The following is a 24576-nucleotide window of genomic DNA, read 5'->3' on the forward strand; positions in this document are numbered from 1 at the left end:
GAGAGCTGATACCCAGAGAGTTACTCATGTAAAGTCTGAAAATTTGTTTCCTAAAATATAAGGAGAAAATATGTATATTAAAAGTTTGTGTTCTTTATATATGTGTGTAGAGGTGTGAATGTTGTTATAGTACTGAATTGATTCTCCAAAATATGAAATCTTTGAACTTCAACAATGCTATAAACGAAAAGACTGAAGCTTAAAGAGGTATGTTGTGATTTGTATTGAATGATAGTGTGGTTTAATTTGCAAAATAATAAGTAAACAGGTAAATAAATAAATTTCCCAATGAGCATCAAGTTGAGAAATAATGAACCTAGACAAAGTGCAATCAGATTGTCTGAGTTAGAATTCCTGCAAAAATAAAACCGGATCTGGGAAGACTCCTGCTGCCTTAGAAACTGCCTGAACCATCACAGCTGAGTGTCCAAGCCCATCACTTAGAAAGCTCATTAGATCATGGAGTCCTGAGTTCTTCAGATTCTGGCTTCACCAAAGGAAGGTACCACTGGAACGGCAAAAACAGTCTGATTATAAGCCAGTCAGGCAATGCTTTTCCACTTATTAGTTTAGGAGCCAATCAAGGAATAATAAAATCTATCAAAGATCTCATGCTTTTCGACTGGGTACATTCAGTAAGCTTTCCCCCGTCAGACAACCTCATCTTTTCCTTATCTGCCCCAGAAGCTAGTCAAGAAATGTATTAAAGTAATCCCAAATTAAAAGATATCCCCTGCTATGATACTTTTGCTCAGTCACCTTTATTTCCATGCAAGTAAGCAGAAAGCCAACATCTGTCTGTTACTGCACAGAATAGTTTCTGTGAAGGAAGACCCTGGTACTTAGAACATTACAACATCTGGATGAATCACACATCTGGTTGCAATTCTTATAAAGGTCTTATTTTGTATGAAACCTAGTGCCTAGCAATGCGGTATGAACCTCACAACCAGTACTTGCTGACCTTGGCTTTCATTTACCTCTCTTCAGTTTGTGCAAACAGGAAAAAAAAGATCAAAACACAAGCTGTAAGTGTGTGAAGTCAGTCCATTGGGGAGAAGCACTAGAGAGACAACACTCCCTTCATCTGGCCAGTGCAAGTGAAGAGTTGATGGGAATATAACTCTTAACAGCTTGTTCACCTCTGAGTTATCAGGGCAATCGTGTCACTTTATTTAACTGGAATGAAATGCCCAGCAGTGAATATCCCTAAAATAGATTATTTGAACTAATACGTTTTACCTGCTTCATAGCTAATGAATATATCCTAATGTGAGCCAGAGATGCTACTGGGCTTCATGCTTCTCTGCCAATCAGTTGCATCTGTCAAGTGTCTTTAATCTACAAAGGATCCCAAAGCAAGCCAGGTGGACATGCAGCCATGTCTGGGCTGGATGTGCATTTCTGGATCTGCCTTCCAAGAATCATCATGAAAGGACACCAGTATGTACTCCAGTAAATTATCAGTAACACTGTAAGCAACACCACCTACCTCCTCTGTCATCCCTGCACTTTGTCTGCCGGCAGCATTGAAAGGAGGCTTCAGGTAACCCCTGAAGTATATGGGCACCAGCTCATGGAATGTAGACAGACAGTCCTAATGACAAGGATGGAGAATTACTTCAGACGAGGGAAGAAAACAGAGCCCAACACAGGACTCCTCCGTTTCTACAGACACTGGCATATGGTTATGACTACTAAAGCAAGGCAGCTTTCCAACTGCCTCAAAGAGCTTTCACCTCCCTGAAATTACATCTACTGGCATATAAATGAATAAGCAACCAAGGATTTTAAGCACTGGGTGTTGAGAACATGTGAAAACTGTGAGCCCAGCTGCTCTACTCTAAACTGGATAGAGGACAGGTAGGGACAGACGAATGATCTAATATGGCCTGTTTCTTTGTGGGAGCTAGACTAATAGAAATGTTATCGTGACTTTAGATCAACTCCTATGCTTTTGGTCAGCTAAATTTTGCCTGTTCTAGAGCTGTCTTGCGCACACACAAACTTCGCTTTGTACATAGCGACTTCACACAAAGGGATACACAATACACTCTGGCCCGGATTCTCAAACCAGCGCCAATTATCAGTGGCCACTGATCGCATGTCAATCACACACCAGCACTGGTTTTGGAATTGTGCTGGTGCTGGAAATATAGGCCAGGGTTTTCTGGGCACCTATCTTTGCGAGAATTATGCCTATGCAGACGCTTTAGGCTGCCTAATGCCACTTTTGGTGTTTCCCATGCCTACTTTGGCATTCAGCAGCCTAAAGCGTCCTCGTAGGTATGATTCCAGCATCAATCTTCTAGGTGCCAGAGGTATGGGCAATGCCTAGAAAATCGGCACCGGTTTGAGAATCCTGATCATGTATAACCCTTGAGATTTCTTTATTTAAAATTTTTTTTATACCGTTTACAAAAAAAACTAAACCATTTACATCAATTAAAACATATATAAGAGGCTTTTCAATAGGAAGGCTGGTCTACTGACTAAAAAAATTAGCCTGGGAGAGTGGACGTCTTATTAGGTGTGGTGGAATCGCTTACATGATATTACATGATCCTTGAGAGGAGTCAACTGCAAGGTTCCTTTTGACAAACAAAATTTTTCCTTCAAGTATGGGGACCTTATGTATACTCTGAAACTTTGAGATCTTAATGGATATGTTGGGAAAGCCAGTTTTGCTGGTCATCTGGTCCTTCCCCCACCGTGGGACGGTTTGGGGGGTTTTCCCCCTTTCTTCTGTTTGTTTTCTGCCTTGGGAAGTTCAGCGGGGAAGGGAGGGTGGGGGTTCTTGTGATATTGATCTCCAGGGCCCTGGTACAGCTGTGATTAGGGATGGCTGTGTATCAGTAGCATTCTTTATTTTGTAAAATTGATGATGATAGTTTGTCATTTGGTGTGTTAATACTTTGTTTCTTGTTTGCTTTTCTATTGTTCAGTTGACCAAATTCTGTATTGTATGTTTTCAACCATTATCAATAAAATAGTTTAAATCTAAAATCTACATAATTAAACAATTTCTTCTCTAAAATTGTCACCTAATAAATCGTAAGATTACAACAGCAAACATGATTAAAGAGATTCTTTTCTTCAAACACCTACTAATAGATCACTAAAATGCTGAGTTTTTAACTGTTTCTTAAACTGGCACCTTCTCAGCTCACGGTGTTGTAGACCATCTTTAAGTCTCTTATCTAATGGGACACACTGGAGAAATGCTATGACGGAGCTCAGGGAGTGAGGAAAGACAGCTGCCAGGATTGCCATACAGTGATATGATTCCTTCCAGCTCTGGGACGGGCAAACACCTACGAGACCGATCTTGCAATCTATTCAAGATAAATAAAGGATGAGGGAGTTTCGTATTGTGGGATAAAAATGCTGTACCCGATTTTCCTTGCTGCAGATATAGGTGAACCATTTCAGGCCAGCAGCCACGTGGGTTATTTCATCTGTGTAAATAATTTCCAGAAGTTTGACAGAAGCCTCATCTCCCTGTGTTGCAAATCGATTCAGAGTCTGGGGGTGAATGTCTAACCCTCTACAAGGAAACAGAACAGCAGCAACAAAGTGTTTTCACAAAAGTAAAGTGGTCCTAGCAAGGAGCAAAAAGCCACCACTGTCATTACAACATAACTGAGGCAATGTTATATTTACTCCTTCAATAATGAGGAACTCAGGTCACGTTTACCTGGCTTCATGAACCATATGCACAATGGCTAAGCGGGCAAGCAGGTCATGGGAAGTATCGGCTGCAGACTGCCACAAACCTGACAAAAGACAGACAGCTTGAATAACCCTCGCAAGTGTTCAACACTTTTCCGCACCCTCGGGCTACAGAATAACTTCGCAGCAAAAGGACACTAAGAGACATTAGGATACAATCTGGCTTTTAATACACCACCTTTCTAAAAATGATCTCTTCTGTTTGTGTTATAGCAGGATAGTTCCTTTAAAACAGGGGTAGGGAACTCCGGTCCTCGAGAGCCCCATTCCAGTCGGGTTTTCAGGATTTCCCCAATGAATATGCATTGAAAGCAGTGCATGCAAATAGATCTCATGTATATTCATTGGGGAAATCCTGAAAACCCGACTGGAGTTCCCCACCCCTGCTTTATAAGCACACAGACGGACCCAGCAGCCCCACTGAATCCACTACATTATACCTTAAAATAATGCTCCTGTCAGTACTAGTGAATATTTTTAACAGGTTTTTGTAAAAACTATAGTGCCATTGTTAAAAGCTAAAATGCACAAAGAAACCATCAGTACTTAAAGGGCAGTGCTTTGTAAAAGTCTTCATACCTTGCAAGTGCCAAGTGGCCCATCAAGGGCTTCTCTTCCTTCTTGCCACACTTTGACAGCGTTTGTTGGTGCCATAAGCTGAAACGCTGGCAAAGCTTTTTCTTTATGGAGCCCCTGTGAAGTTTATGCTTTTTCAAAACGGACTCGCATGACAGTTCTCCAATTTCCTGCAGGCCAGCCTTCCGTACAGTGACCGATACGGTTTGCCGTATGGAAACGCTTGCAGCGTTGAGTCGTGAATTATAGATCTGTGTTTCTGCTCTCAATAAAAGACTTTATTTGGAGACATCTCATCCTTCCCACTTGGTTTTTCTCTGATCTACATTTTCATGGGAACTGCGCGTTGCTTTTTGTCCTTCCACCCTTCTACTCAGGCCAGGTTTCAGGAGAAATTCTGAAATTGTTGAACAGTTTTAGTCCTTGTTGACAGTAATTTTTGATCTCACAGAAGTGGCCCCAAACCAGGGTAGGGGAACTCGGATAAATTCTTATTACACCTGTATTAAGGCTGGCAGGAGGTGAGTGTAGCAAACACAGTGTTGCCATGCTACTTCCCTCACCTTGTTCTTCAAATGAATTACCCAATCTTAACTGACAGCAGAAGAGCTTAAGTTCATCATCTCATAAGAACATAAGAAGAGCCATCCTGGGATAGACCAATGGTCCATCTAGCCCAGAATCTTAGGAGAAGATTCCAAGTAGAATCTCAGCGTAGCAACATTGCATGCTACTGATTCCAGGGCAAATAGTGGCTTCCCCCATGTATTTCAGTTCTTTCAATACCCTGGGGTCCAGGTGATTTATCACTCTTTAACTTGTTGATTTGGCTCAGTTATGTCTTCCAGTTTCACCGAGATCTCTTTCAGTTCCTCTGCATCATCACCCTTGAAAACCATTTCTGGTACAGGCAGATCTCCTACATCTTGTTCCATAAACACTGAAGCAAAGAATTCATTCAGTCTCTCCGTTATGGCCTTGTTCTTCCTGTGTGCCCACAGATTCTCTCACAGGCTTTCTGCTTCTCATGTACCTGAAAAAGTTGTTACTGTTAGTTTTTCCCTCTGTGGTGTTTATCTTCATATTCTTTTTTTAGCCTTCTTTATTAATGCTTTGCATCTAACTTGCCAATGCCTTTGTTACTTCTTATTTTCTTCATTCGGATCCTTTTTCCATTCTTTGAAGGATGTTCTTTTGGTGCTAAACAGCCTTTCACTTCACCTTTTAACCATGCTGGCTGTCATTTGCTCTTCTTTCCATCTTTGTTAATATGTGACATCTGGTCTGGGCTTCCAAGATGGTATTTTCATGTCTGATTTAAAGTCCTAACCTTTGTGGTCAATCCTTTTAGCTTCTTTTTAACCATTTTCCTCATTTTATCATAGTCACCCTTTCAAAAATTAAATGCGGCTACAGTAGATTTCTTTAGTGACTTTACTCCAGATATTAGCTCAGATGTGATCATGTTATGATCACTGTTTCCCAGAAGACCCAACATTGTTACCTCTTGTACTATGCCCTTAATTTATACTTAAGGACAAGATATTAAATAGTTCCCCCTTATTATGTTTGGGAATTTTACCTCCCAAGCGCTCCCTGATGTAATGCATATCCAATCAGTACCTCTTATACTTTGCCCTGCATTCCACTAAGAACCAAAATCTAAAATAGCTCCCCCTCTTGTCAGTTCCTGGACCATCTGTTCCAAGAAACAGTCTAGGAATTTTGCTAGTCCTCCCTAGCACTCCCTGATGTAATATTTATCCAGTCAATGCTGCGGAAATTGAAACCACCCATTATTAAGCTTTTGCCATCTTTCCTCATTTCTGTAAACATTTCTTCATTCATCTGATCGTTCTGTCCTGGCAGGCGGTAGTACAGTCCCACCAGTAGACTCCTTCTCTTCACACTTGGAATTTCTATCAATAAGGATTCCACGCTGCTGTCTATTATGAAGAATGTTTATTTTGTTTGACTCGATTCCCTCTTTAACATATAGCGCAACTCCGTCTCCAATTTGATCTATTCTATCATTGCGATATAATTTGAACCCTGATAACAAACACAGTATCACATTGATTGTCCTCCGACCACCAGGTCTCTGAGATGCCAAGTCTCATGATAACAGTCACACATCATTTGGCATCATGTACAAGCGGGGGATTTTTATAAGGTCAAACCCAGACAGTAACAGAATAAAATCATATAGTGCTTACCGTTGTGAACAGGAAGAGCTCCGAAAAAACAGCCAAGTTCTACTAATCTTTTCTGTAGTAGCATGTAATGCTAGGGGAGAAAGCGAGAATGTTGTGTTGAGTCTGGAGAGTGTTATTAACCTGTCATGCATAATGTTCAAGGAATACTAACCTTTGCCTCATCCCCAGCCACCTTGACAAAGTCAGTATAAAATTCTCGAGGGAGGCGGTCTCCATTTGGCAGCCTAAATGTTGTAAAGCGTCCGATGATGTCCCAGGAGAGGTCTATGGCCCACTGCTCGATATTTGCGAGAGAGTGCAACAGCGCTATCCTGCTGGCCTGTCATTCAAGGGTAGAAAAGCTGTATTCAATTACAGGTAAAATCTCGGGGGAATAGGACAGATTCTAAGTTACTATCTCGTTCTCCCCTATATTCGATAAATGGTGCCCAAATGTAGGTGTGGTTCCGAGATCCAAGTGCAAATACTTTACTAAGTCATTAACAACCGACTACTGATGTTAATTGGCTCTAATTTTGAATTTTGAGTGGATCTGGGTGCATGCGATTCCCCTCGTAGGGGGTGGGGCTATGGACGGGGCGTTCCAAAGGATTACACGCAGAGTTATACGCTTTCGGGGCTGTGTGCTAGGTTTCCATTGTTCTAAGTTCTCAGCCCAGAGCACCCTTTTGAGAATAGCACTGAGGGTGAATTTTTCCTGGTGCCACTTACTGAACTCCCCGACTTCCCCCTCGAACTGGCACCAGCACCAGAAACCCACCACCACCACCCCATGGCAGGAGAGATGCTCCCCTGAACATCCCCTCCAGCTTCAAGGCCTTCCCTCCTCGGTGCATCCCTTCTGACAATTTTCACTGGCACGGAGGGATTGGTCTCCAGTGCCGGTTCATTGGGGAGATGTTGGGGAGGGCCTTTAGCAGCGTGGGGCTTTTTTCTTTTTTTAAATGGGGAAGCATCTATGCCTAACAAAAAAAGAAAAAAAGGTTTGCTGCCCCAAACAGCTGAGTGGCAGGAGGCTGTTTTGAAGCTTCCCCTGCTGGCTCAATCGGACGAGAGAGTTGGGGATTATGACGAACCTCTGCGCAAATTATTTGCATGCAAAATTTTTAGTGCATCATTAGCTCTTTTAGAATCGGACAAAAATCAGAGCACAGCGGACCTGACCAACATGGTCTTACCGATCCTGTTAGGTGCATCTGGCCCTCAGGAAGATTGCTAACTAGCTCATATCAAAAACAGGTGGAGAGAAATCATCTTCATCCTTATATGCTTCAATGTAACCTTTAGATTAGTCAATTTGTGTGACTTAGAAGACTGTGTTCAACCGTGAACGAATTTAAGAATCAAGCAAAATTATTAAGATATCTTTTTTCAGATAACCATGAAATAGAAAACAGTCTGCCAAGCCTTTCTGAGGGCTAGATATGCTTGACGTGATTTGCTGCTTCGAGACTTTCAAATCAAATGACGACACCTTTGTTTATGTTCTTCTTTTTCCGAGATGGCTGAGGAGTTTGTAGTAATAACGAGGTCTCACAGCACATCTTACAGTTATACCCCATTTTTAGAGTTCTCCATGATCTCATACAGGAGAGGTAAAACCACTGGGGAATGAATGGCTCATCAAAATTAGAAGTTCAAGCTTTTACGCAGATGCCAGTGGTGCCAATTCACCCTAGAAGAGACGACTTTCAAAGATCCACAAACAAATATTGTGATTTCAGCTAGTAGAAATGCAGTGAATCCCATCACATGTCTGTGTAAGTTAATATATGTGGGATGGAGTAGCCGTCTGATTTGTCTGAGACTTAATGAGCATAAATTTGGGATTACTACAGCTAATATTTACATGTTTCCCTTGTCCAGCACTGGTTAGCAAGGCATGATAAGGTGACTGATCTCAGATGAAAAGTAATAGATCAAGGTTGAAGGATGAAAATTTTGAAGATTAGAATTGGATATTTAGATTGAATGCAGTTGCTCCGTCTGGGTTATGGATGTTGTTGATTTAACAGGATGACTTTGTGATTGGGTAAAATGGGTCAGCTGAAGTTTATTGCGGTTGGTTTCGATTCTTATTGCTAAAAAAAATGTTTATTTTTTAGGGGACAGCTCTGGTGTAAAAAATGATTCAGCCAAGTGTTTAAAGATTTTATCTTACAGAAATCAATTTAGCTATGCTTTTCAATTTATAAAAATGTTAACACATTATCAGCAATATAGTTTTTGACAATTTCACGTCTAAATCCCTAGGGGTGATGAAACGTTGAGGTCTGGAGTGAACCGTTTTGGGGTTTGAGATTCAAGCTAAGGTTTTTAAGCTAAATTCTTGAACTCCCTAACTGAATTCTGCTTCACTGAAAGCCACATTATTCTGGTCATGTGGAACACATTCTGTGAGAACAGCTTGTACTGGAGTTTTTCACATGCAGAACAAAATGTAATAGAAAGCAAAGACTTTGCTTGTGATTAGGCTGGAAACATTTCCAGATTTCGTTGGCTTGTTGCGGCTGTGATGCATAAAACTTCAAGAGAAACAGAACTCATCCCCTCATCTGGTTTATTTCTTTCCAGCTTTACCCTCTGTGTGCTGGCAGTCTCACCAGAGTGCCCCCTTTTCCTCTCTTGATTCTCCCAGGGTCTACTACAGTAAGATCTGCTTTCCTGCTGGGCTGGGCTGGAGGTTCGCTCTGTCCAACTTCTGTGATCTTTCCAGAATTCCATAACTCTTGCGCTCGATGCGTCAGTGTTGCCTTGACAACAAAAGATTGACAGCATACATTAAAAGCTAATCTGCTTATACTGGCATATGACATCATAACATGCGCCGATTGTGATGGATACTGGAATTCTGCCATATATCACAATTTATATTTAATTGACTTCAGTTTATTTTAATAGACCGCAAATATAAACCAAAGGTAAAATCTTGCAGTGTACAATTTTAAAAAATGGGGAAGGGAAAATTATAACGTTAATAAAACCCAACAAACAAGTGGAAGGGTGTGGCACAATGGTTAAAGCTACAGCCTCAGCACCCTGAGGTTGTGGGTTCAAACCCACACTGCTTCTCGTGACCCTGGGCAAGTCACTTAATCCCCCCATTACCCCAGGTCCATTAGACAGATTGTGAGCCCACCGGGACAGACAGGAAAAAATGCTTGAGTACCTGAACAAATTCATGTAAACCATTCTGAGCTCCCTGGGAGAACGGTTTAGAAAATAGAATGAATAAATAAATAAACATATGAAACAAAAGGAAAATGGAGAAAAAAAGGCAAGAGTGAGGGCAAATTCCCTGTCTACAGGTTAGCATTTCTGAACCATAAGGTAAGAACATAAGAGTGGGCCCAAAAGACTTATCGAGTCACAGGAAGAAGCCAAATTAAGGAAATTATAGGGCAGTGCTCTCCAACGCATTAAGTCCTCCATTGGACCCTCAAACAGCTGGCTTCAAATCCCGTAAATGTGTTCATTTCAATCTCACCCACTTTGTGGAATTGCGGCTACCTCAAACATAGGCCAGGCTTTTCAAGGCCCACATTTCTGGTGCCCATGTCTCACATGAACTGCATCTACAGCGACACCTAAAGTCATTTCCGGAATTAGGCAGCACCGTCCTGGGCCTAAATGTCTTAAAAAAGATTGATGTCGGTCACCATAGGATCATATGTGTGCAGGATAGGTCAAAGGGCAGGGTTCAGTTTTACTTGCATGGCTCCACTTATTTGTGTGAACAGAATTTTTAAGGTCAAAACTAAAGAACAGACTAACTGCAAATAGTCTAAGTCTGCTCTGCTGGTAAACAATATGCAGACATAGGTTTCCCAACGATATTTGCTACAGCTGACAAGCCACAGTTCAGCGACTTTAAATTGATCTTATTTGTGTTGTAGAATCATTATTTCATGTTTAGTAATCACTTGATATAGTAACTGCAAACAGTCTCCTTTATGGAATTTGCTACTGTTGACAATCCAAAATAAAGTGAGTTTTGAAAATATATCCATGAAGTTTTGTAGAATCAATATTAGTATTCATTTTTAATGCTCAGCAGGTTGACAAAATTTGTAGTGTGTAAAAGCTCAGAATCTTTTGGTGGCCCTCAAGAGTTTTCTCATATTCACACTGTGCCCCTTTGCATGACAACCGTTAGAGACCACTGTCATAGGTTATGGAAAATTGTTATTTGCTGAGGGGGGGGTGCTTCGAGCTCCATGACCCAGGGATTTGTTCTCTATTTCACATCTCTTCCAACTAACTTTAGTCCCATCTTTGCCAAAGTGCCACACACTAAGGACCTTCCAGAACCATGGATAATGCGGCAACTGGATCCAGATTTGCAGGACAGGGTTGATCCAGTCCTGGGTTTACCTCAGTGCATGCTGGGACTTTCAGTCTTGCTTTTCTTAGGGAATGCAAAGAGTAAATCTGGATCCAGTTGGCAATCTGGCCACTAGGTGTCTCTGTTGCACAATGACTGGCTCTTTCCTTCCACGGTGGATCCAGGATCCGGCTCCCTGTGCATGAATGGCATTGGATTGATCTCAGCTGCTATTTTACCGTTCAGAAAATTATTTAAAACACAGTTATTTTTTGGTAAACCTGATGAACTGTTTCTGATCCACAGTTATGTTATTAATCTGTGTCTATGATATGCCATTAACTTTTATCTATGTTTTTTAAGCTCTGTTTCTATGCAAAGCTATCTTAGTATTTTTTAGGTATGAATTTTAAGGTTGGTTTGTTTGATTATGTTTTAAGACTATGTATGTATACCCTGCACTGAAGCAAGGTAAATCATTAAAAAGTGAAATGGGGGAAATCTGATTTTATAGTCAGTTCTATAAACATCATAATTTAGGCTTAGATTTTAAAGGCAACCACAAATTGAGTGGTTGTGATGACACGGCTTATGATGGTAACCAAGGGGACAAGGTTGAGAAGTTGCCTTAGCATCTTATCAGAAGATGGTCACATATGGGGGAATTCTATATATGGTGCTGAACAATAGTGGCTACTTCTACACATTTTCAGTGTAGAAAAATAGATGCAAGGTACCAAAATGGGGCAGATCTCCATGAAAACACATGTGCTCATTTAGAGAATAGCACCTAAGTGTTTCCGTGCGGATCTGCAAAGGAGTGTGGCCACTCACTTAAAATGCACAGCAGGATTTACACCTGGTTTCACTTGGTGTAACTTCTCGCACACGTCCTGGCACTACTCTTTATTCTATAAAGGGTGCCCATTATAAAATACCACTTTTTTCCAGCAACAAATTTGGAGCACCATCTACTGAATCCAGCTCATGCTGTGTAAATGGCCTCTTATGAAATACCAACTATTATAAATGCACACACTGAAATGTTCATGTGGACTTTGCCAGTAGACATATACGGGATGGGGTTTGAGCAGAGCCTATAAAATATGGTAATCTATGCATATATTTACCTGCTTCAGATTAGGTGTGAACTACACACCTGCAGTGTAGAGAAGAGTGTGGCGCAGTGGTTAAAGCTACAGCCTCAGCACCCTGAAGTTGTAGGTTCAAACCCACACTGCTCCTTGTGACCCTGGATAAGTCACTTGATCCCCCATTGCCCCAGGTACATCAGACAGATTACGAGCCCACTGGGACAGACAGAGAAATGCTTGAGTATCCAAATAAATTCATGTAAACCATTCTGAACTCCCCTGGGAGAATGGTTTAGAAAAGTAAATAAATAAATTTCTGCCACGTTATAAAACAGACCGAAACATGATTAGACTAGGCATCCCCTTACAAAATGACTCTTGTTGCTCCCTGCTGTCTCAGGCAAACGTCTCATTGAAGCCTTAGTTCTCTGGGCTGCTTTACCCATCACAATGTAGGAGATCCTTGTACAGAAATTTCCAGGGTTGCCTGGGGCTTGCCTCCCTTAACGTGACCATTTATTTTTTCCTCAAAACAGGACAGCTAGTAATTTTCAGTGGGTTGCTCTCTTTCTGAAAATGGGACACTTTGGCATCCCAAAGCTGTGCGTGGGGACAGCGGGACAGGTGATCTAAAAACGGGACCAAGGGTCACATTATCCATGCTCCTCCTCCCTCAGTTTCTAAATGTGAACCCTTAGGCCCAGATTCACGAAAGATAGCGACTCAATCGCTGTTGGCCAATTTTAAAACAGCGATTGATTCACTATCAAGTTTGCAGTGAGTGATTGAGTCGGTGCAGAGCCCTGACAGCAGTGACAGGAGAAGCAGCCACCTGTCACTGCTGTCAGGGCTTCACCCAGTTTAAAAAATATGTATATTTTTTTAATGGCAGATATTTTGTGTGTGTTAAACACGCAAAATATCTAACCAATTTAAAAAAAAAAATTTTTTTAAGTTTCCCCCCCCATCAAAGCACCCCCCTCCCTCCCTCTCAGAACCCCTAAAAATGGCAGGAGAGATGGCAACTCTCTTCTGCCATCATCCTCCCCCTGCCGCCGCAGAACTAATATGCCCACTCTCTCCTGCTGTCGGGCCCCCCGCCATCAAGTCGGGTTGGGTCCCTCCCGCATGATGCATCAGAGAGGAGCCTAAGGCCCGCATTGCAGTGGGAGCAGGCCAGAGGAGCAAGAGGGTTTGACGGGGCACCCCTCCTGCACCCAACTTAAAGGGACGGGGACAGGAGGCCAACTGCGGGGGGGAGGAGGGAATGGGCACCCCTCCTGCCATTTGTGGGTGGCCACCTGTTGGGGGGAGTGCGATTGTCATTGGGGGAGGGCCTTTGCGAGTGGTGGGGGATTTTTTTCATTTTTTTTGTGGGACAGATATTTTGCGTGTGTAATACATGCAAAATATCTGTACCAGAGAAAAAAAACCCAGGCAGACTTGTCAAAAAACTGGCAGACAGGACTACAGTAGTTGGGTTTTAGATCATAAAACCCGATGCAAAATAGCCAAGCAAATGGCTATTTTGAATGGAGTTTTACAAATTTGCATGACCGGATCGTAAAATGGGCAATCGAGGTGAAAAACAAGCGGTGGGCCGTTTTGTGAATCGGGGCCTTCTCTACATAGTAACATAGTAGATGACGGTAGATAAAGACCCGAATGGTCCATCCAGTCTGCCCAACCTGATTCAATTTAATTTTTTTTTCTTCTTAGCTATTTCTGGGCAAGAATCCAAAGCTCTACCCAGTCCTGTGCTTGGGCTCCAACTGCTGAAGTCTCCTTGCAGCTTCTGCTTTAATCCCTGGGAATACAAAACATTCTGGTGCTCCTGGGGTCATTCCACTTCTCTTTCTTCCCTTGACTATTCCTGTAGCGCCCTTAGACATCACACCCTTTATCTGATGTTTCCCACATATTATGAACCACTGAGAGGATCTTACTTTCTCTTCGGGATCCGGAGTACAAAGAATCTTAGCTGCCCAGCTGCAGAGAGTGCTTTCCAAACTGAAAGTCGGTGTGTTTTCTGAAGACGAATCTGTAACTACAAAAAATGTCAACTAGTCAAAGCATTTCTCTTGGCTTGATAGCGGACAATGTCCTCAAACAACATGTAGAAGCTCTATGTGTGATATTGGCATTTAGATGTGTAAATCAAATAAATGGTGAAAACTCAACTTAGAAAGCCAGGATTTACACATGTATTCTGCAATAAATGTCTATGGCAATGGATTGGGTGGGACCAAAAATACATGTTACTCCCATTCAGATAGGATTGCATGTATATCGGCATGATCGATATCAGGATTTACAGCTGCTGCCGGGCATGAACAGGTTTTGTAAAAGTGTTTGTTCTGGGCAGCGTTTATATAGGAGGAGATTGGGGAGTGAAGGAGATGACCTCCACTATGTTCCCTCCTTCCAAAATTGATTGCGCTGAATGATTGTGGACTCTGTACTTACCATATATACTCAAATATAAAACGATTTGAATATAAACCGAGGCATCCTTTCCCCCCTCCAAAAAAGGGGAAAAAGATTGACTCGCATGTCATGGTAAGCCACTCTATAAAGACTGCTCATGCTCTCTTTGCATCAGCTATCTTGTAAATCATTAAACATAATCACTAGGTAAGGAAAAAAAGAAACCACAAACAAATAAATGTAGACAAAAATTAAGCCATATGTTGGATGCAGTGTAAATTTCCTGTAAAAGTGCATTTTCTGTTCATGAAATGAAAAATAAAATTCTTTTTCTCTACCTTTGTTGTCTGGCCACTTTATTCATGTTTATCACAGCTACCAGTTTCTGCTTTCTTCTGTCTTTTCTTAATTTTCTTTCCAGGGTCTTCAGTAAGAACATAGGATTTGCCATACTGGAACAGACCGAAGGTCCATCAAGCCCAATATCCTGTTTCTAACAGTGGCCAAACCAGTCCCAAGTACCTAGCAAGATCCGAAATAGTAAAACAGATTTTATACTGCTTATCTTAGGAATAAGCAGTGGATTTCCCTGAGCCATCTCAATAAAGGCCTACGGACTTCTCTTTTAGGAAATTATGCAAACCTGCTGATGACAAAAAGATGTTAAATCACAAGAGGACCTTGTGAGACTGGGAGTCAAAATGGCAGATGACATTTAATGTGAGCAAGTACAAAGTGATGTATGTGGGAAAGAGAAACCCAAACTATAGCTATGTGATGCTGGGTTCTGTGTTAGGTGTCATCATTGAAACCCTCAGCTCAATGTGCAGCAGTGGCTAAGAAAGTAAACAGAATGTTTGGAATTATCAGGAAAGGAATGGAAAAGAAAGATGAAAATGTTATAATGCCCTTGTATCGCTCTATGGTACGGCCACACCTCGAATACTGTGTGCAATTCTGGTCGCGGAATTAGAAAAGGTACAGAGAAGAGTGACAAAAATGCTAAAAGGGATGGGGAGGAGACGGCTCAGGGGTGATATGACAGAGGTCTATAAAATACTGAGTGGAGTGGAAAGGGTAGATGTGAACCGTTTGTTTACTCTTTCCAAAAATACTAAGACTAGTGGGCATGCAATGAAGCTACTAAGTAGTATTTGTACAACAAACTGGAGAAGATCTTTCTTCACACAAAGGGCTCCTTTTACTAAGCTGTGCTAGTGGGGTTAACGCGTGCGACTTTTCATCACGCGCTGGCCAAAAACTACCGCGTCCTGCAGTTTAGCGCGGCTTAGTAAAAGGAGCCCAAAGTGTTATTAAGCTCTGGAATTCATTGCCAGAGAACCTGGTGAGATCAGTTAGCTTTGCCGGGTTTAAAAAAGGTTTGGATAATTTCCTAAAAGAGAAGTCCGTAGGCCATTATTGAGATGTCTGGGGGAAATCATCAGCATAAAATCTGTTTTACTATTTGGGATCTTGCTAAGTACTTGGCCACTGTTAGAAACAGGATATTGGGCTTGATGGACCTTCAATTCTTATGTTCTTTAAAATAAAGTGAAAATCAATGTCCCTGGCTCCCAAAAAAGAGGAGCCGATCCTTAAATGATCGAATGAATTCCTCTTTACCAGACTGATGGAGTTTGGATGTCTTCAAGGGGACGAGAGACAGAGCACTCGGAGTCTGGACATAGACTTTGCCATCAAACACCCGAACTTCATACACTTGGTTCTGTTGGGCCAACAATTAAAAGCGAACGTAAATACCACAGAGAGTCTTTAATGAACAATCCAACTATTCAACTGATGCATCTACATTTTTAGGGTCTGAGCCCTTCAGATCTCTCCTGAATTTACCCAACAGTTTTAATGTGAAATCTGTTTTTATTAATACGAAAGAAGCAGAACCCAACAAATACAACAAAGCAGACATGAATTTAAAATGAGACCCCAAGAGACTGGACTCTGATGTCCTCCCAGGTTCTTGAAAAGGACGTCACAGTCCGTGGAAACTTTGATGTGGACAAACATCACTTGGGTCTAGCAAGACACACGACTCTCTGCTCACTCTTACCTGTAAACCAGATGAAGACGATCCGTCTTTCAAACTGAAGTCAAAGTCATGCCAAGGACAGCTTAGGACCAGGTTTCCATTGCCCAGGTCTTCGATTTCACCCAGCTCAAGGGGCCCTCCTACTCACACAGAGAAAACAGCCACTGAAAGCTCCCAGAAATGTCAGCATCTGCTTAGTTTTAAAGACAGAGAAGCCACTAATATTGGAGGAACTCAATGTACCTAAATTGCCTTACAGACAAAGAGATTTATTGCTATCTGACAAACTGGATTCTTGGTCTCCAGGCGCACACACCACAAGAGATCTGTTGGCCTCTGTGTTTCTACCCTTTTGGAAGGTCACACAAAATATAGGTGAACATGTTTTCAAATATGTTTGCACTTTCTGTTTTCCTATCTGGTGTACCTTCATGAGGACAGGTAGAATCCATTGCATAGAATCTATCCCCTTCTGGCCGAATCAGAACTATGTCTTCCCCATCCTCGGAATACAGTCTGCAGCAAAGAGAAAGAACACTCAGATTTGCAAACCTGGTTGATTTATCTATGCCATTCTCCCCAGGGAGCTCAGAATGGTACTCAAGCATGTTTCCCTGTCTGTCCCAGTGGGCTCACAATCTTTCTAATGGGGGGGATTAAGTGACTTGCCCAGGGTTACAAGGAGCAACCTCAGGATGCGGAGGCTGTAGCTTTATCCACTACACCACACACTCTCCTCCTCGTCTGGACTCACAGCTCCGTTGAACTGGGAGGGCTGGGATCATGAGTCATTGAGCCTTTCTCCACATTCTCCCAATATACCTAGTCAGATCATTGCAGTAACTGCTGAGCTGGGGGCTCTGTGCCAGGGTGCTTCTGGTATCCTGCAGTCAAAGGCACTTGAGGTTTCATGAATTCTGTAGCTTTGCAGATGGCTCTGAATATGTGAAAGAGTGACTTGTCACGGGTGAGACTGATTTGGTGCAATATGTGCTTTAGGAGTGTTTGAACTTCCAGTTGACATCAAGACCTGCAGTGATTACAGTACAGTATTATCATCCTGCTATAGATTTTCTTTGGCTTTTATAATCTACAGTTTTATCCTTTTTGGATTACTGTAATGCTCTCTACCATGGGTTTCCAGTATATTGCAGCTGACTCAGTGGAAGCAAGGAAGAGCTGGTAAGTCTGACTTCTGGGGAAACACTTTTAAAATAGAGAATAGTGACGTTTCTGGAATCAACAGGACCTGAGACAACATGGTTTCACTAGAGCGGATCTCGTTAGACAAATCTGATTAATTTCCTTGACCGGGTAACCAGAGAACTGGATCGAGGAAGTGCGCTAGATGTGGTGTATTTGGATTTTAGCAAAGCCTTTAATAGGGTACAACATAGGTGTCTAATAAAGAAACTGAGTCACTTTGGGATGGGCCCCAACATGACAGACGCGGTCAATGGAGATCACACAAAGTTCAGTCCTTGGGCCTGGTTTTTTTTTTTTTAACATGTGAAGGGTTATCTGGAAAAATTTGCCTCTTTGCGGATGATACTAAAATCTGCAATAGAGCAGACCCTGCTGATGCTGTGGAAAACATGAGAAGGTCCTAGCAAAACTTGAAAAATGGTCTGAAATTTGGCACCTAAAATTTAATACTAAAAAATGCAAGGTCATGTATTTGGACTGCAAAAACCCAAGGGAACAGTAGAGTTTAGGACAAGAAAGAGGAGCAGAACTTGGGTGTGATAGCAAACAGGCCGAAAAGGCAACGGCGAAAGCTAGAAGGATGCTAGGGTGCATAGGGAGAGGTAAGGGCAGTAGGAAAAGGAAAGGATTGTACAATTCTTGAGACCACACCTGCAAAAAGATATAAACAGGATGGAGTCAGTCCAGAGGACATCATAAGGCATATGGGGACAAAGATACTTTGGAAGAAAGGTGGGAGGGGGAGACATTTAAACACATAGGTGGCATAAAGTCTTTTTTATTAGAAGTCTCTTTTAACTGAAAGGAAAATCTGGAATGAGGCGGCAAGGGATAGAATCCAAAGTAATTACAGAAAATGCTTTTTCAAGGAAAGGGTACCATACATAACATAACATAACTTTATTTCTTTTTCTCTACCGCCTCAATCAAAAGAATTCTAGGCGGTTTACACAAAAGAGAAAAACTGGACAATCAGAGAAATACAACATATTAATGGTAAAAATACAGCATATTAACTAAAAAGACAATAAAAATATTTCTGTTAATACAGTAAAATTATTATGTTAAGAATAAAACCTCGAATTAAGAGCTAAATTTATCAAATAGTACTATCTTAATTTCTTTTCGGAAGGCGCCACTAATGTAGTTACCCAACCAGGACTGTTGTTTCCTTGCTTGAAATGCGAGCATCCTGTCTAAGAAAGACCTAAATTTACAGCCTAAAATCTTCGGGTATGCAAATAAGTTACAGTTGCTGATTACCCTCACGGGGTTATGCAGCACGAAATGGGATAGTGAATGCATGGAAGAGCCTCCCGCTGGAGGTGATGGAGAAAGCTTGGGACAATTATGTTGGATAAGGGAGAGGAAGGGACGGTTAGGCAGACTAGATAGGGTAAAGGGGAAGGGACTTGATATACTGCTTTTTCTGTTGGTGGTTACAATCAAAGCGATTTACCCATTTTATTTTTGTACCTGAGGCAATGAAGTGTCAGAGTGGGAATTGAACTCACAACCTCAGGGTACTGAGGCAACTGCTGTAACCACTAGGCCACTCCTCCATAGGATTTGATGACTCTGGGATTTTGATCTTTGCACTGGCTACCAATTGTTTTCTGTATATGATTTAAAATCTATTGTTTGGTGTTTCAAGCTTTTAATGAGTATTTGTGGGATGTTTTGGTGCCCTATGGCCAGGCTGGGCTTTGCAGTCAGCGGGAATGGGTCTGTTGCTAAGGCTTTCAGCTGTGGTCAGTTTGAGAGACTGCTGTCTCCCCGGTGGTTTGGCTACTGGGATAGAAGGGAATTATAAGAGCTATGCATTTGGAGGAGGGAGTTTAATAAGAATGGCAAGGTAGATGGGTGTTTTGTTCTTCTGTTCTTTCTTCTTCATCGCTCAAGTTTTTAAATCCATTTAGCCAAAAACGAGCAGAGATGACTAAGGTATTCAGGATGGCAAAAACTTTAATAGGTAGCTCGCATGGAACACACTTTAGGGGTTCATGGTTTAGTGGTTAGAGCTATAGCCTCAGCACCCTGAGGTTGTGGGTTCAAATCCCACACTGCTCCTTGTGACACTGGGCAAGTCACTTAGGGGCAGATCTGAAAACTCAAATCTGCCATTAAGGTGCTCGCTAAATCGCTTCCAGCCGGCTTAGAGTGCATGTATTTAAGCAACAAATTATCAAAATGGCCTACAAAGGTCTTTTCTGAGTTTTCTAGCAGTCTCACAAACTCATTAACATTAAAATGATCACTCCGAGAGATTCTCTATCCTTGTTGTGCCAAGGTTTTTTTTGGCTAATGACAGAAGCTTGAGGCCTTTTTTCCTCCTTTAATACTGTTTATGATTTACTTTTAAATGAACCATCAGCAGGATTTGTATAGCAATGAAAACAATGGCTAAAAGGAAGGCTCTTGCAGTTATTCTTTTAACAACCATGCTTAATAGTTTTAGCTTTTTCAAAATGTCTTCATTGGATACAGTCAAAAGGATAATGCAAACAGTATTCATTTGCTGTGATTTTTCTTTCATGTTAAGTAAAGTTATCATCATGACATCAAACACCCATTAATAGAAAACAGAGGTTACCACAGAAAACAAAACCAGAGCAGATCCAGCAAGAACTTAATAGACAAGTTCCTCTCCAGGCCTCCTTAGTGAGCAGCTCCATCAACTATTAAACTTGTATCCCCCCCCCCCATACCCACAATGCTTTTAACACCCTCTCTAACTACCATTTCTAATACTATCTTCCCCAGAGAGCAGTCAGTCCCTTGTTCAAAACCCTGGACTCAAGCCGGAGTAATATTTTGCTAACCGAGTCGGGATGAATTGGTATAAAAAAAATCAAAGATTAGATTAGATCCGTAATTTACTTATCTGTTCAGAATCAGGCTACGCTCTCAGTTTGGAAAAGCGGCCCATAAGATTCCCAATTAGGGGATACTTCACCCCTCTGGGAATCAGGGTGACCCACACTCTGGCATTCCATAAGCAGGAAATTAAATATATGTAACATGATTTTTCTTCCTGGGCAGTAAGAGGTTTATAATCGAAACAAAAATATATATCTAAAAACCCGTCTAAAACGCAGGTTGTCCAAGTGCCAATAATCGAAACGGATTTTAGATGTATAGAGAGGCATCTTAGGAGGCGTGGTTAGGGCGGGAGGTGGGCAAGATGTGGGCCAAAAAAACCTAATTGTCCTGCAACGATAATTGAAAGTTTGACGGAACTTATATGTTGTGACTTAGGCAATCTAAAAACAGGTCTAAGTGCCCAGAAGGTATCCAAAGTACAGACCCCCCACACTCCCCCAGTGATCACTGCCACCCCCCTCCCCCTGCCATAAAAATAGGAATAAAAACGTACATACTTGCCTCCAGAATATCAGCACCTGCCATAGGAAAGCCTAGTAGACCTGCACAGAGATGGCTAAAGTAGCCTGGAGGGCGGGTTAGTGAACCATAGCCCACCAAAACCTTCCTCTATTGCCATATAGTGCCACCTGCAGCCACAAGGGCTATTGGGGTTGAAGACCGGTGCGTATCGTAGGTTTTGGGGAGCTCACCATGACCTATAAGGGAGTTCTGGGGAGTTGTTTATGTGGCACCCTTTTTGTGAAGTTCACAGCAGTGGCCAGTCCATCACAATGCTGGCCCCTCCCACGTCCAAAAGGTCTTGTTCTGGACGTATCAGACTGTGGTATAAAGATAAACATAGTGGAGGTGTGGACGATCAAACGCCTGGACGTATAGATAAACAATTTTTTTTAAAAATTTATTTTGGATGTACTTTTCGAGAATGGACATTTTGCCACTGCCAACTTTGGGCAACTAGTGCCCTACGTCCAAATCAGACTTAGACGTTTCTTTTGATTATGCTTCTCCGTGTGTATAGTGCCATGTACATAACACAACAAATTTATCTGTAATGTATACCACAATACCTAATATATAAATTATTAGAAAAATTTAGCAAATAAGTACCTTTTCAAAGATTTCCTAAAATGTAAATAAGAAAATGAATTGGGAATCCAGTAGCACTATAGAAATGATTCATAGGAGTAGTAGCAAATACCCGTCTTCCACTAAACTATCTCTCGCTCCTTCAATCTGTTAAAATTCTGCTGCACGACTTATATTTCGCCAGTGTCGCCATGTCCACATCACCCCTCTCATCATACAGTTAAACTCCTCTTATTGATTTTCTCTTTTCTCTCCCTGGGAACTCTGTTCATTGGGTGTTTTTCCTAACTGTACCCTTCTCTACTACCAACTGCTGATTCCGTCCCTTGTATGCATGGAACAGACTGCCTGAGTCAATACGTCAAGCTCCATCTCTGGCAGTGTTCAAATCTAGGCTGAAAGACCACTTTTTTGAGGCTGATTTTAACTCCTATCCCTTAGCCATGTCTGTTTTATTATTCCCTATTTATCCTGTTTGTTTTAATTAGATTGTAAGCTCTATTGAGCAGGGACTGTCTCTTACATTTATTTATTTCGATTTCTATCCCGTTCTCCCAGAAGCTCAGAACGGGTTACAAGTAGATATTCACAATCGTTTGAAAATAAACTAGTCATGACAACAAATAGGTTAGAGTAGACCAGGGGTAGGGAACTCCGGTCCTTTAGAGCCGTATTCCAGTCAGGTGTTCAGGATTTCCCCAATGAATATGCATTGAAAGCAGTGCATGCAAATAGATCTCATGCATATTCATTGGGGAAATCCTGAAAACCCGAATGGAATACAGCTCTCGAGGACCGGAGTTCCCTACCCCTGGAGTAGACAATAACAGAGCTTATTCTAGAGCAGGGGTGTCAAAGTCCCTCCTCGAGGGCCGGAATCCAGTCGGGTTTTCAGGATTTCCCCAATGAATATGCATTGAAAGCAGTGCATGCAAATAGATCTCATGCATCCTGAAAACCTGACTGGAATACAGCTCTTGAGGACTGGAGTTCCCTACCCCTGAAGTAGACAATAACAGAGCTTATTCTAGAGCAGGGGTAGGGAACTCCGGTCCACAAGAGCTGAATACCAGTCGGGTTTTCAGGATTTCCCCAATGAATATGCATTGAAAGCAATGCATGCACATAAATCTCATGCATATTCATTGAGGAAATCCTGAAAACCCGACTGGATTGCAGCCCTCAAGGAGGGACTTTGAGACCCCTGGGCTAGGCCATATCACCTTTACCTGCCTGCTATCCTATTTCTTTTTCATCTGAGGGAGGGAGGGGCCTTGTGGTTAGAGCCATAGCAGCTAGTTGTCTGGGTGCAAACAAACTCCTTGACTAGGCCCAGGGAGACATCATTTCCATTGGGTTCAGAACCCCTAGTAATGTTGAAACGGTGCCGGTGCCAGCTGCCTACAGGATGGGTCTCTTGCGGTAGGCAGTCGGCCAGCGCCAGCGCTTCTTGCCTTCCAGCACCCTCCCCCCGGCGCCTCACGGCTTTCACGCATGCGTGGATGTCATCATCACGTCCACGCACTTCTGGGTGTCTTGAGCTACATCTAGTGTGCAGTGGCTTTGCAAAGTTTGCGAGACACTGGGTTAAAGCAGGGGGAGGCAATTCCGGTGCTGGAGAGCCGGAGCCAGGTCAGGTTTTCAGGATCTCCACCATGAATATGTATGAGATGGATTTGCATGCACTGCCTCCTTGAGATGCAAATCTATCTCATGCATATTCATGGTAGAGATCCTGAAAACCTGACCTGGCTCCGGCTCTCCAGCACCGGAATTGCCTCCCCCTGGGTTAGACAACGCTTGCGCCCACCAGCCCTATGCTCCGCCCCTTTAGGCGCTGCCCCGCCCCCAGTGCGGCTCTTACTTGGTACATCCCGAGCGAAAGGTCTCCTTGGCGCCCACACACTGCCAGTGACTGGCGCTCACCACCTCCCGCAGGGCGCCCACCAAGTCCCGCCCGAAGCCCTCCATCGCTCGCCAACGCCTCCTAGCAACGAGCCGCAGCGCCCCTGGAGGCACGCTGCCGCGCTTGCGTCACTTCCGCCCAACACCGGAAGCGTCGGCATCCGGGCTTCTGAGTAGCGAGCGATGTGTTTGAAGAACTAGACTTGGATAACACCTGCGCAATAGTAGAGAATGGCGGGGACAATTTTCCCCGTCCCCGCGGGAACTCGCTTTCCCGCCCCATCCCTGCAAGCTCCGCCCTCATCTGCCCGAGCCTCAAACCCTTTCAGATCCTAAGCAGCAACATTCTAGAGCTCAGACTGTGATGTCATAATGCCTCAGTCCACCAATGCCTAAGCTCCGTCCTCATCAGCACAAGCCTCAAACGCTTTTAAATTGTATGTGTTTGAGGCTTGTGCAGTTACAGGAATGGGACAGGGAAATTGAGTTCCTTTAGGGACGGGAAAAATTTGTCCCCATGTTATTCTCTCCACTGCACCACTCTAGAAATCAAAATGTAGTGACAGTGAGCCAAGTATAGGACAATCAAGCCGTTGTGACATCACTGATGAGGTTGGCTCTTATTGGTGGAATGAGGCATTATGATGTCACAATACCTGCTTTGGTTATCAGAGGCTGAAACTTTTCACACTATTCAATTTTCTATACTATACTCCCAAATAGAGAATGACATGGGGACAAATTTTCCCCGTCCCCACGAGAATTCATTTTCCCATCCTGGAGAGTTCTTTTCCTGTCCCTGCCCCATTCCTGCAAGCTCCGTTCTCATCTGCACATCTGTAAGGCAAGGAAACTGCTTTGCTCTCTCCTTAATTGTAATGCTTATGAATATTGCTTTTCGGTAAGCCTATTTCTATAATATATTCTTTATGTAAACACTCTTAGTGGTCTTTGTGAGTGATTCTACTCCCTAATGAAACCTCTGTGAAGATATTGAACCCGGGACCATGAATTGTAAGTCGCTTCAACCATAATGTTTCTGTCTGACCAGGCAGAGTGAATTAGGTCAGTGTTTTT

General features: G+C 42.5%; 1 protein-coding gene across 3 annotated transcripts; it reads right to left on the reverse strand.

Annotated features, from left to right (window-relative positions):
* Nucleotides 1-199: 199 nt before the first annotated feature.
* On the reverse strand, nucleotides 200-23654 carry LOC117348565 (uncharacterized protein HI_0077-like). Of its 3 annotated transcripts, none has more exons than XM_033920831.1 (12): nucleotides 23459-23654; nucleotides 16844-16932; nucleotides 16438-16556; nucleotides 15993-16095; nucleotides 13889-13989; nucleotides 9128-9277; nucleotides 6676-6843; nucleotides 6525-6594; nucleotides 3698-3776; nucleotides 3394-3547; nucleotides 1493-1597; nucleotides 200-508 (listed from the first exon to the last, which is right to left on the reverse strand). In XM_033920831.1, the coding sequence occupies exons 1-12, from the start codon at nucleotides 23563-23565 to the stop codon at nucleotides 458-460; spliced, it is 1296 nt and encodes a 431-aa protein (XP_033776722.1). In that variant the 5' UTR covers nucleotides 23566-23654; the 3' UTR covers nucleotides 200-457. The 3 variants fall into 3 exon arrangements, with proteins under 3 accessions (XP_033776722.1, XP_033776724.1, XP_033776723.1); XM_033920833.1 differs by lacking the exon at nucleotides 23459-23654 and adding an exon at nucleotides 22828-23078; XM_033920832.1 differs by lacking the exon at nucleotides 23459-23654 and adding an exon at nucleotides 22824-23078.
* Nucleotides 23655-24576: the final 922 nt, after the last annotated feature.

The sequence above is a fragment of the Geotrypetes seraphini genome, chromosome 14 (genome assembly GCF_902459505.1).
Source record: "Geotrypetes seraphini chromosome 14, aGeoSer1.1, whole genome shotgun sequence".
Taxonomy (NCBI): domain Eukaryota; kingdom Metazoa; phylum Chordata; class Amphibia; order Gymnophiona; family Dermophiidae; genus Geotrypetes; species Geotrypetes seraphini.